Source organism: Numenius arquata, chromosome 3 (assembly GCF_964106895.1).
Source record: "Numenius arquata chromosome 3, bNumArq3.hap1.1, whole genome shotgun sequence".
Taxonomy (NCBI): Eukaryota; Metazoa; Chordata; class Aves; order Charadriiformes; family Scolopacidae; genus Numenius; species Numenius arquata.
The window spans coordinates 55,430,305-55,444,036 of NC_133578.1; the positions used below are offsets into that span (position 1 = coordinate 55,430,305).

Here is a 13,732-nt window from a genome sequence, read left to right on the forward strand (position 1 = left end):
GGAACTTATTATAGTACTGCTGTCTTCACACATCTGCCTAGCTAGCCTTTTACCCTCATCCACCTTACCAAATAGATTTTAAAGCTTTTTGGCATATTTGGTACTGCCAAATTTGATGGATGGATGAATGGATGGAAGTCTAAAATATAAATAATTTACTTTAAGTTTTATAAAAATGCCTGTGTGAGTAGAATAGATTTATCCTATCATTGTTCTCACTGTGGAGTATGAGCATACTATTAAACAAAATTATTTCAAAACAGAGACCACAACTAGGAAGGATGGAGCTTTTGTCTATTAGGCACTAGAGAATCTATTGTTTATAAAATCTTATTCTTTCCCACCCCGTTCAGTTTGATTTTGGTAACATTTTGTGTATTAAAAAAGAATCATTTCTGTGGTTTGGCACGACCTGGAGTTCATCCATATTTGGTCTACTTCAGAAGTTTGGTTTGAGTCAATTGAAGGTATCACTCCAATATATTAGGGCATGAAAAAGTTCTGTTGGACAGATGAGCACATCAAGTTAAGGGAAGATGAAACCCCAGCACCCTTCACTGGTAGTACAAAAGCACAGAGTTGCCTTTGTGTGACTGGTAGAATCAAGAGTCAGGCTTTCTGCTGAGATCGATATTTGAATACTGTGGTGCTAATCTCTTAGAATTCAGGTGAATAAGGAAATTATATAGGTTAATATCGGATACCCTTATTGTATGGGGTTTTTTCCTAATTAATAATAGTAGTGAAAATGGAACGATCTGAACTCTCTACAAAGGCTTTTTGACATTATCTTTAAATGAAACCTTTTTGAGAATGATTTTTAAGCTTTTATCCCTCCTATTCCATGTTGTATTTGGGGAGAGTTTTGAAGTGTGCAACATTACTGGTCTGTTAGCCGTGTGTTCTAATTTTAACATGCAAGCATTTTGATTTGGCCACGGAAAATCAAAGTATCAATATTGTAACAGCCAGTATTTAAAGAGTTAATTTCAAGGTGAACTCTCTACCATTCTGGCACTACAGAACAGGGGTTCACAATGTGCCCGGCACGGAGGAATGAGATTTCACAGTAACATGTTCTCAGTCATATCTGCAAGTTACATTAAGTAGGATTTTTTCTGTGTTCTGGGAAGCGTTTTCTGAGGCAAATAAATCTTTGCGATACTAAGACGCCTGGAGGATTTGGTACCGTGTTCTTTGGCTGTACACCCCTCTCTTGCCAGGACGATAGTTTCTTCTGATGATGCAAGCTCTAACTCAGCTCATTAACTTCCTTGCAGAAATTAGCGTGCCAGTTCGAGGAGAGGCAGCTGCGGGGGAGGGCGCAATGGGGAACACGCAGAGAAAGTTTCATAGCAAAGGAGGTGGCAGTAAGGCGGAAGACAGAGAGACACAGAAGCAGAAGGAACCCAATGAGAGCGGATTAAAAAAAGGCACATCGGAGAAGAAAAGACAAAAGCGTTTATCAGATCACGAAGGTGACGTTAATGGCTATTTACGGAGTGATCAAAAGAGTGAAAGCTCTGAAGCCGACATCTCCAGACCGCAGGGAGCGGGGTCGCAGTCGGCTGGTGGTGGCAGTTCTACTTCACTTCCTCCTACTGCAGCAAAACTAAAAAGTGAAGGAAATGAGTTGTTTAAGAGTGGACAGTTCGGGGAGGCTGTGCTCAAATACTCGGAAGCAATTGACTATGTCATTGGTTTAGGTGAGTGCAATACCTTATACTTAAATCTAGGATTATTGCTTAGATTATTTAAAAGAACTACAGATGAACTAGCCTGTCCCTGGATTTTTGGCAGGAGTTACTGTGCAGTAAGTTCTTTGTCATTGTCGGTAGAGGATAACTCACATGGTACAAAATATAGGAAGACAAGTAAAATAATCTTTTAACTTCCTTGGGGCAGAGCTTTTAGCTTTTATTTATGTGTTGAATAATTACATATTCTTGGTGACACGACAAAGGAAAGCCCCTTACAGCTTTGCATTGTCAGCAAACTGCATCACTGCAGTGCACCTTACAGTATGCAAATCTTTAATTCTTGAATGTCATTTTAGTAATGGTCTTTGATTTCAATTGTAACTTCTTATAGGAGAAACAAGTCCAGATGATTTAAGTGTCTTGTACTCAAACAGAGCAGCGTGTTATCTCAAAGAAGGCAACTGCAGTGACTGCATTCAGGATTGTAACAGGTAAATTGCAACCTCCCATGTAGAGCAACAACATTCCTGATGATGATTAAACATTTTAATTGATAGATTGTTATTGCACTTGGACTTAGAACAATCCGGTAGAGTCTGTTTCCCTGTCTAAATGACAGGTGTCTTTGTCAGTTATGTAAACAGTCACATGGAACCTAGGAAAGGCGTAAGTTTTAAGTTACTGTCTTACTGTGAGAGCAGTTATTAGGCATCTTGTGTACACAGAAATGGACAGTAGGCTTGAAATTTTTAATATAAAAGCTGGCTTGCTTCAGTGATGTTCTGTAGGAACTCATATGTAAAAGCTTTGTTAACCCAGATGCTTATCATAGTGTTGGAACTTGTTTTCACAGATGTGTATGGTGTATATGTGTGTGTTCGCTGTGTTGGTTTGTTGTCTTGTTTCATTTCTTAAAAATATATACGTGGCATAGTTATAAACAGTAATTATGTTAGGCTTATTTCGGCTTTTAAGGATACAGGAATTAGAGAGGATCAGACACCTTCAATAACTTCCAGACACTGCCTTCCACTATATTATTACTGTATTTCTAGATATCTTTTTTTATATTTTCATAGATAGTGTTAGTAAGACTGAGGCTTAAGGTGCAAAGAAGGATGCCAAGACAGTTAGAAGTCATATTAGTTAATCAGCTGGGTTTCTTACAGCACAGCCCAACTGTTAATCCCCAAAACTAATAATAAAATATGCATGTAACTTTGTATTAACCAAATATTTGACTTACTGTATATATTCTACTTGACAGAAAAGTTTTCTGAAAATGTCATCTGAAAAAATTTACTTGTTAACAATATTTTGTTAAAATAGATGTAGGACCATAGGCAGCTGGTTGATAAAACAAGATGGCATCACATTTTTCTGTTCAGGAGGTCTGAAGTATGTAAGACTTCAACTGAAATCAGTAATAAAAAGGTTTTGGATTTTGTATTCTTACCAATAGGAAGTTTTTTCTTACTACTTAATGATAGTGTCCTTAGTGTCGTGCATATTTTCTGGATACACAAGGACCCATGATGCTTAGTAAGCACAATGGAGGTAGAAATAATTTAGAGACTGAGAAGCAGAACTGCAAAACTGCAAAACTGCAAACACACATGAATTAATCAATGTCAATTAAATCTTCTCTAGGCAACACAGCATAAAGGATGATCTACAGATAGGTTACTTGATTTCAGAGTAAAAATGGTGTAGTGCTTATATTCGTGATATAAAAATAAGTCTTGAACATTATCTCTTACTGAGTTTTAGATATTTAGTGCTTAGAAGCGTATCAAAACCCCTCTGCTGGATCTCTCTGTCTCAAGACACTGATTTGGAGTGTCTTTGATTCTTGTTACAGAGAGTGAAATAGGAGTCCTGTGCACTAATGCTATTTTATTGAGCACAGTGATGTGGTTTGGTCCCTGGCTGTATTATCTTTGCATTCTACCCTGGAAATGTAGTTTTCCATTCCCACTGGTGTTATTCTTCAAGTAGTCTCGTCTTCCTGTAATTTATTTATGGTTGTTTTTTTCTTCATTCTTGATGTTAGGAACCTGAAATTGCATTAATATTCTTCTAAGTTACAGAATGTCAAGCATTTTTGCAGAGGTTTTGTAGGAGCTATGATGTTGTGCACTGTTGTATTTTTCCAATGCATTCAGCAACACAAAGAGAAATGGAATGTTGGAAATATTTATGAAATGGAAATTGGAAATGTTTATTCTAGAAATCATTGTTTCTCTAGCTTTAGGGGAGGAGTAATGCTGCAAAGCTAGTTTGCAGCAAAGGCGGCGAACGGCCTGCTGGGCTCATAAACAGGAGCACAGCCAGTGGATTGAGGGAAGTGGTTATCCATTGTACTCAGCACTTCTTAGACAACATCTATGGTGACTGTGTTGGTTTTCAGCTTCCCAGTACAAGAAAGATTGTGATCAACTGGAGTGAGTTCAGTGAAGTGTCACCGAGGTAGTTGTGAACTCTGGAGTACTTGCCTGGAGAGGAGAGGCCAAGGGAGCTGGGTTTGTCCAGCCTACAGGAGAATGGCTTCCAGAGGACCTAACAGCAGCCTGCCAGTACCTTGGAGGAGATTATCCAGAGATCCTGGCTCTTTCTGGCAGTGCATTGTGGGAGGACAAGAGACAACAGCCAAAATTGAACCACACAAGGTTTGGGCTGTGTATTAGGAAAAACCTTTTCCCCACGAACAGTGGGGGGCATTGCAACAGGTTGCCCATAGATGTTGTGCAGAGATTGCCTTAAAGGTTTTCAAGGCCCAGCTGGTTAAAGCCCTGAGCAACCTTGTCTGATCTCAGAGCTAACCCTGCCTGTAGCAGAAGTTTGGACTAGGGACCTCTCAGCCCGAGTTACTTTATGATTCCATGAAATCGAATTGACTAGACTCGTCTTAATTTCAGTATTTCAAAATTTATCTTTTTCTTTAGAAAGAATCACTGATTAATAAAAGGTAGTTTCTAATAAATAAAGCCTTTGTGCCTGCTTCTTAATAGTGCTGGAAAAGCGCGTGGTGTTTGGAAGGAGTTCTGATTGCACAGTGGCAGGGATTGAGCTCAGTGTTTGTTGACCAGGCAGACAAGCAGAAGACTAAACAAAGACAGACAAAAACCTAAACGCCAAAAAAAGACAGGTGTATATTCATGTCTTACTAAATGTATTTTTTATGTGCAAACTTCTTTGTAAGGAAAAACTGAAAATATGTAGGCAAATGCACCATATACTACAAATCCCCATAGATCTAGGCATGACTTAGGAAAAATAACTTTTGCTCTTAAACAGCTGCCATTACATTAGTCTTCTTTCTTGGTGATGAAAGCAGTGTTCCAAATGGCAGATAAGGATTTAAGTAGAATAAGTTGTAGTAAAAGCATTCACAGTTTCGTAACTGCATGTCATTTAGGGTATTAACATAAACCACTTAGTCCCATTTTCTTTGGTTATGTTACTGTAAGGCCCATCTGAAATTCTGAAGTTGTTACATGTAGTTGTGTATATCATAAAATAGTTTTATTAATATTATTTAAGTTTCTCTGTTTCAATCCTGCCTTTTTCTTTTGATTTCTCCAGAGCTCTGGAGCTTCAGCCATTTTCCCTTAAGCCTCTTCTACGACGAGCAATGGCAAATGAATCTATGGAGCGGTATCGACAGGCATACGTTGATTATAAAACAGTCCTACAAATAGACAGCAGCATCCAAGCAGCGAATGATAGTGCTAATAGGTAACTCCACTTAAAAATTTTCTGATATTCATCCAAATAGAAAAGTAGAATTCAATTTTGTTTGCCTTACATGCTCCCTCTGTTCTGTACCTCTCAGAGGCAGGGTTGTCACAACTAGCGAGACTGGCTGTTTCATTTAGTTGTTTCCTCATAGCTTCATGTTTTCCTCTGCTAGCAGTAGGTCACTTTCTGTTTTAAAAATGTAATATTTTAAAGGCTTTTTTTTACTGGTTCTTCAGCTTGTTTTCTTTCTGAACTTGTATGTGATACCATGTAAAGTATATTTAGGGTCCATACCTTTTCTCTGACATTTCTGTTTCCTTTTCATATTAGCAGTCTTCCTGTAGCAGTTGGAGATTTATGTTAAGTGTGAAACCTTCTGTATGCTGCAGTTGTGTAAACACTGAAGTAGCTTGATACAGTGCTTGGCTACAAAGCTTAGAGGTGTAAAAAATAGAATTGAATATTATTTTTAAATTAAGTGTTAATAATTCCAACATTAATTCTTGCCGCCAAGAACATCTCAATTCCTATAATTGTATTTTAATAGCGTAAAATTAGTGTATACACACTATTGTAATTGTGTTCACCTTAACATGTAGTAAGTACTTAAAAGTGTGAATGATAGGATTTTGTTTCCTTTTTCTTTCCTTTTATCTTTTAATGGGCAAAAAAAGTATTCATGAAAGCAGACCAGCCATTAATCATTGAGCAGGAAGCCACGTGAATGCAACTGTTAATAATGGAATCTAGTAACTTTTTTCTTTTTAAGGCAAGGCTATGAGCACTTACCTTATTACGTCATTAAAAAGTCCGTAATATCTTTAAATTCTGTGTATTTGACCAGAGATGGCCAAAGGAGATCACGACACTTTATCATCTCCTCTTAGAAGTCTTATTTTTCATAACACAACAAATTGTTACTGATCTCCTGTATCTACGCAGATAATAGAGCACTCGGATTGGTGAGATAACTGCTCATCCCGGTATCTGTGTGATTAGTATACTTTTTTTGAATCTTCTTGACTTTATCTGCAGATACTCTTTTCATATTTCTCCTTGACTTGTAACTTGCTTAGTAATAAGCTTATTCCCTTTTTTCCCTTAACACTCTTCCTTTTCTCCTCTCTAGGCCTTCCTTATGTTTTTAGCTTCACTGCTCATTACTCTTTCCTCCCTGGCAACCCATCACCTTATTTCAGCTGCTTCTTCCTTCTTCTCTTCTGCTGGTAATTCATTTTTGCTTGCAAATTCTTAGCTTCTAAAGCATAGACCTCCCACGTAATTGAAGTTTTACTATGGTTTATTTTTTAATATTTTATCATTTATGAATTAAACTGAAATTGTTTACCAAAGTATTCATTTTCTTTTCCAAAGTAACAGACTTTTTAAAAAATGAATTTTAACAAAAAATGTTAGTTCTTTTACTGCCTTTTAACTGAAAGGGACAACTCCAAAACGTAATTTAAATTTTTTTTATACTAGGAATATAGGGTCTTAACAAGTTGCTTTTATTGGAGCATTTCTTTGGTTTTAAGCTCCTGTGGGAAATTGAATGGTGATGCTGTGGGAAGCCGACAGGAAACACGCATCGTCCTACTTGTGTCTAAGGGTTTGACAAATTGTGTTAAGGCTTATCTTTCTGTAGTTACCTAACTAAGCAGGCTTTCCAAAAATCTTATAATCAAATGAATGTTCAGTCTAATATTTCTAATAATTCTCATGTAAAAGACAAGTAGAATTTTTAATATAAAGCCTTTACCTGATAATATAAAGCCTTTACTTGATCATTTTGCAATCAGAAGGAAATAATTAGGAATGTAAATACATATTTTTATGAAAAGTCAACTGAAAACAAGTATAAACAGTTATTCGAGTGTTTATCGTGTTGATTTGTTGATAATGAATTATGGTTTTGGTTATCCTGAGGTGATTTTTAGATAAATTGGAAGGAGTGTTCTTTTAATGGTGTGTGCCAAGTCACAGGAAAATGCATTTCAAGCACGCTTTTGGTTAGCGGCATTTTCCTACCTTTGTGAACATCAATGAATTTCCTACTTTGTGTATTTTAATTTCTTCTTGAGTGTTTTATTATTTGCTGTTAGAAATACAGAAGCTCTATTTGGGGAAATATGTTTATGCATTTCCATTTGCTAAATTGGAGTTTCATTCAAGTTGTCTCAACTCACTTAACATCAGTTCACAAATTGCGTTAGATAGGTTGGAAGCTTTTGTTACAAAGACCAATATGAGTATTGTACTGTGCAGAGAAATTTGTGATAAACTTCAAAACCGCAGGATTGTTGGGCCAAGTTAGGGCATGGGTGGTGGGGAATAAGTATATTTGTCCCAGTTTTACCATGAGATACCTGTGGTTTTTAAACTAACCATGGCACACAGGTACGCATTTTTGCTTAGATTATTATATTACAAGAAGTCAATTCACCTATTTATATTCATCTGCTTATATTGGTGAATTAGATCAGTTTTTTTCTCCAAATTTTTAAGCCCATTATGATAAATGGAGAAAAATTAAACAGGGAGTCAGTGGGACCATGGTTTACTGTAGAATTATTCTGCTGCTTTCTATGGGAAATACCTAAATGGAATAAAATGGCTTTTTAATAAGAAGTGCACAGTTTCGTTCTCTAATAAAGTAACCTGAGTAAAACTTAGTGCTGTTTAATTTATGATGGTGTACCACATTTTTCTTAACAACTTAATTCAGACTATCATTAAAAAACCTGAAGTTTTAGTATAATTAGAGCAAAACAGCACTTGAAGAAGCTGCTTTGTTGGTACATCCTATAAAATACTACATGTAGAGGAGAACCCCTGGAAGGGCATATGCAGCTAACACACGCAAAAATATTCTTCTTATTCACTTAGGAAACAAATAAAGCAACTAGATAATACTATGAAATGTGATGTTCTGTGTATGAAGAAACTTACTTTCAATTAAAAAATATGAGAAATGGTATGTTTCATGCAGCATTATGTGATATATAAAATCACACATTATATAGCTCTATAAACAACTTTTGTAGTCTATATTGTTAGTTAAACTACTTTGGTAATGTCTGTTTTAGAATAAAGAAGATTAGAACAGGTGCTGCTTCTTGTATTGTTTTTTCTATCAGACCCTAATGGGAAAAAAAATTTGGTCCTGAGTGCTCTGACTCTGTTGCCATAGTATTATACTGACGCTTCTATTTGTTTGTTTTATAGCTGCTATTCAAATATTTAAAAAAACAGAACTAAGCAAGTTTTGGGTAATTTTTGCTCATTCTGTCTCATTCTTCATGTCACAATAATAATAATCAAGGTTCTTGATTATTTATTTTTTTAATGTGTATTCATGTAGTATGTTATTTTACACCTGTATTACATAGAAACGCACCTAATGTACAAATTCCAGGTTTGTTGGCTCTAGCATCAATGTGACTTGCTTTACTACTCAATTCAGAATTTTCCTTTCGTAAAGTAGATATTAGACTTACTATCAGTTGAACTCAACTCAAGCTCATTGGGAGATCAGAAGACGTTTATCCCACTATTAATTGATGAATATTTGTTTGTTTGTTTTTTTAAAAAAAACACTACAAAAATTGTAATGGAACCGTTAAGTCTTGTATGGCTTTGCGCATTCTGTTTACTTGGGGCCCTCTCCAAAATGTATCACAGCAATGAGGAACTCCCACTTGAATGGATTTTGGATTGAACCTCACATGTACAGAACTAGTTCACCTATAAATATACGTGTATTGGTTTAGGAAAGACTAAACGGTTGTTATATATTTTCTTAGCATTTTTAAATGGGGATAAAGAATGATTGATTGGCAAATTTCTGACTGTTCTATAAAATGCAACTTAATACCTACTTTGTGACCAGCATTGGTTATTTAGAGAATTGTTGTGTAAGAGGTTTCATTTGACATTGGCAAATTTAGGTACCACACTTTGAGGATATTGTAATCTATATTTGTTACAAATAACACCTATGAACAGCTGAGAAAAGTAAACAAAATAAAGAAATCAATTTTTTTTCCCTATTTCTTTATTGCATGTGGTAAGCAGCATTTAGAGCTTAGTTGCAAAATCGGTCATTTGCTAAATATTTACAGACCATGCAGAAGTCAGCTTTGTGTCTTCTAAATGCTAGTATAAGTACTCTAAAAAGTGAAAAAAGTCTCAGTCTTAAATGAGTGCAATACCATTGACTGATGTGACAATCTTTTTTTTAAATTAATCCTAAGGATAATGGGTCAGTTGTTTTTTGAAAAATTGGAACACTGCATTATTTAATTTGGGTGTAAGTTTTTAAAGCGTGAGTTAAAGAGATGAAAAGTCATGTTGGTGGGGCTTTTCTCTTTCAGAATAACAAAGACTTTAATAGATCAGGATGGTCCCAGTTGGAGGGAGAAGCTGCCACCAATTCCAGTTGTCCCAGTTGCTGCTCAGCAACACCGGTGGGATGGAGGAAACTTTACTTCAGAGAATAAGCCAAAAAGTACTACAGATATCAACAGAGAAGAACAGTTGCAGATGAATTGTATGTATAGCTAATGCAGATATATATGCAGAAGAGAAAATGTTTTTAATTGAAAAATGGAATACTGTTTAATAATGTCAAAGAAACTGCTTTAGAAAATACTTATCAGAGACCCTTTTAGGTGGTGCTCATTTACATGATTGAGTTTAATGTGCTTTATGGAGCCACAGTTATTTTTTTAAGTAAATTTTTTTAAGCCAAGTGATGTGGTTTGCAGCATGTAATTTCTGAAGTTATATAAAAAGAAAATACAGCAGAAATACTCATCAGCAGTATGTTGACTCCTATTACAAGTATCAGTAGTTTCCCTGACGTCATACTACAGTTATAACACTTTTTTCTACAAAAAAACCCACCACCCACCCAAACAAACACCCAAACTCAGTAGCATAATCAGATGCATAATCTGTAGCTGTCATTTAATTTTTTATGAAAGCATTACTCAGCTCTTCAGAACAGAAAGGGTGGACTTGTAGGTGACTAGTAGTTGGTGAAGTGGGCTGTAGAAAAGCACTCCTGATTTTTAAATTTTTTTTATGATGGATACTGTCTTTCTCAGCAGCCGTTTAGTAGTCACCTTTCACAAATGTTAGTTCTGGACTTGTTTACGCATAAGCTCTGAGTCTTTAACTCCTTTAGGACGCTTTCTTCCTCATGAATTTTTCCCTTCATTACAGTTTCCATTTTTCTCCTCCAGTAAATCAGGTGAAGGAACCTTTCTGATTCAGTTTTTATTGACATGAAACATTCTTTTTGCAAAGGCCTTAACTGTATGATTACTCAACTATTAATTGGTTCCCCTTTGAGTTTATTTCAATGTAAAGAAAAGTAGTGCTGAAGGTAATCTCCCCTCAATTAACACAGGGAAGGCTGCAATGCATAACTGTGTTGCTGGCCAAATACGCAGCAGTGATAGGGTTATCTGTCCATCATGCATTACTGCAATAATGCATGTCCTCAAATAATCTACACTCTTGGGCACTACAGGTTTAATGACTTTAAAATAATCTTCCAGATAACATTGAATTTATTTGTACCTGATGTAAAACGACTTACAAATATGTGTGTTTATGAGAATTGGACATTTTTCTCAAAAATAAGACATTGTTCTAGTAACTTTTAATAGTGTGGTTTATATACGATTTGAATAGTAGTGCATACTAAACTTTGGTCATGCTGCAGAGAATTATTTTTCTTTTAAGAAACCTGAGGCATGTTGATGTATAATTTAAGCTTAATTAAATTGATAAAAATTTTACTATGCTTTTTAAAATGTCCATTTGCAAGTATTTTCATTACAGTTGTCAGTACATGTCATTATTGGTACATCCCTCTTAAGGATTGGGCAGCAATTGGATTTAACTTTTGGGGTTTCGTAAGTGAAGTAGAAAACTGTTGTTCTGCACAATTGTTGCTATTAAACATAAATTCTTCACTTGAAAAGTGCTTTTTGTTGTACTGATTACACTCCCGGCTTTTCCTGTTGTTATGGAATACAACTTGTTGGATTTTTACTTCAATGTATAACCAACCTACTTGGCTCCGGAGAACACTAGTGATTGTGTTTAGCCTGTTACAAAAGTTAATGAAACTGATCATTGCTGTCTTCATTAACCGTGCTCTTACGACATTTTGACGCAAAACACATCTCAGTCTATTTCAAATAGAGTGGGCTTTGGTTAGGCTTTGTTTTTAGAAATACTAAATATTAGGCTGTGTAATCATTTTTCTTCACTGGTGCCGGAGGCATGCCAGCAATAATGTTCAGTCAGTAGTTAAACCTTACTGGTGGCTGATGTTTCTTTGCAAGAACTGTTTGTTGGTTTTTGTGTGTTACAACTTGAGTTATAATTTAGTTGTGTGTTTTGCATACATCTGTTCTGATTTCATGTTACGTAATTTTTCCCCCCAAGTCCACGTGTAGTTTTCTGGCATGGGAGACTGCCATGTTTTTATAAAAGAACTCACCGAGTTTAATTATTGGCTAAAATTACCTGGCTATATACAGTGTTTAAAACCTAAAGCTTGGCAAGGGGCTCTTATTCTTTAGCAAGGTACAAAAAGTAGATTTTTTCATTATGACTTACTTAGAGCTATATTGTTTAATTATTGTTTGCTCACAACAGAGACACAAAACTGCAGTCAGGATTGGTTTTCCACTGCAAACATAGCTAAAAATTGTAGTCTAACCCAGAAGCAACAATGCAACAAATGATGTGGAGTTTTGAGGGAAAAACAATTGTGGAAGAACACAGTGTTAATTAAAAAAGTATAGTTAGGTGTTTTCAGGTTCCTCAAAGCATCTTTTCTAAATAGTTATTTACAGAATATTACTGATGTATCACTAAGCCCTACTGATGTGATGAGTTGTTTGTCATTGTCAGTTTAGTATAGTAGTTGTGATACATGGTTGCTTGCAGAAAGAATATTAGATCAAATTATGGCCACCTTGGTGTGATGGTGAAGATCTAGAAGGCCTTTAATCCTGCTGATTAAATCTCCACCATTGTTAATAAAACTGGTACCTCAGTGGAGATACATAGTCCCTCTCTAGCATACAGAAGGAGCTGGAAGCGTAGAGCTGTCTGTTGCATTCCCATTATTTTCAGCAAAATAGGTAGCCTGGGGCATGGGGAAGTACGTGTTGTGCCAAATGTAGATATGGTAGTTTACACATTTCTTAGATCAGCGGGGAGATGTGGGACAGAAATGGCAATGCATGGACCGATAAAGATACTCCAGTTGTCGGGAATTTATTCTTAGTCTGGGTAGATTATTCAGCTACCCGTAATGAACTGACCTTCTTATATAACACTGTGATCCTTTTGTAATGTAGGTGAGAAAGCCGAGGAGAAGTTCAAGACATTAAAAAATGAAGGGAATGATTTTGTAAAAAAGGGTAAATATGAAGAAGCTGTAAATAAATACAGCGAATGCATGAAGTTAAATACCGAGGAATGTGCAATCTACACTAACAGGTAAAAATGTAAAATCTAACCCCACTTTCTGGGATAACAATAGTTATATTTTCTCACTGCAAATACAGATTTCACATTCTTTCAGTTAGTGTTGTAAAAAAATTATTTGTTATTTTTTCCTACTTGATGAGTGTATCTAATAACAAAATTGATTTTTTGTTAAACCGCGTTATTTTCCAAGGAGAGTAAGTGTTAATGTCAGTGCTGTATATCTTAAAATCTTTATATCAGTAGAGTAAGCAATAGTAAAAGTTAGAACTAGCATAGCATGTTGCAGCATTTTTTCAGAATACCGGTATGACTTTAATTAAAAACTAAAGTGCAGTAGCAGTATCTCAAATATGAAGAGTCATAATTCAGAGAATATGTACATTTTGAGAGAACAAAAGTAGGTACAGGGTCATGCAACAGCATTATTTTAAAGGTTGACCTAATTCTGCAGCATAATTCTTTATTCTGTAATCTTACCAGCTTTCACAAACTAAGAAGGATTTGATTAGGTCAGTACTTGAATAGGAGACTTCCAAGTAATAATTAGGTGCAGAAAGCAGTATTGCTTGTTTAATCTAGAGCACTTTTTTTACCCAGAATGGCTGTATAAAATCAACTACTATATCAGCTACTATACTATGATATACTAACATAGGCTCTGCTTTTAAAATACTTACGTATCTGCCTAACTTCAAGCATTAGTCATACTTGGAATTTTGACTTTTATTGCGGGAATTAGCACTCTCTAAATCCATCCAGTGATGTTACGTACT

General features: G+C 35.6%; 1 protein-coding gene across 1 annotated transcript in view; it reads left to right on the forward strand.

Annotated features, from left to right (window-relative positions):
- The window catches only part of SPAG1 (sperm associated antigen 1), a 37,655-nt gene that overhangs the window by 18,224 nt on the left and 5,699 nt on the right, over positions 1-13,732 (forward strand). The window contains exons 11-15 of the mRNA XM_074145079.1: positions 1,281-1,706; positions 2,092-2,191; positions 5,286-5,438; positions 9,815-9,990; positions 12,827-12,968. Of these exons, the coding sequence (XP_074001180.1) occupies positions 1,281-1,706; positions 2,092-2,191; positions 5,286-5,438; positions 9,815-9,990; positions 12,827-12,968 (997 nt within the window). The remainder of the gene's footprint in view (positions 1-1,280; positions 1,707-2,091; positions 2,192-5,285; positions 5,439-9,814; positions 9,991-12,826; positions 12,969-13,732) is intronic.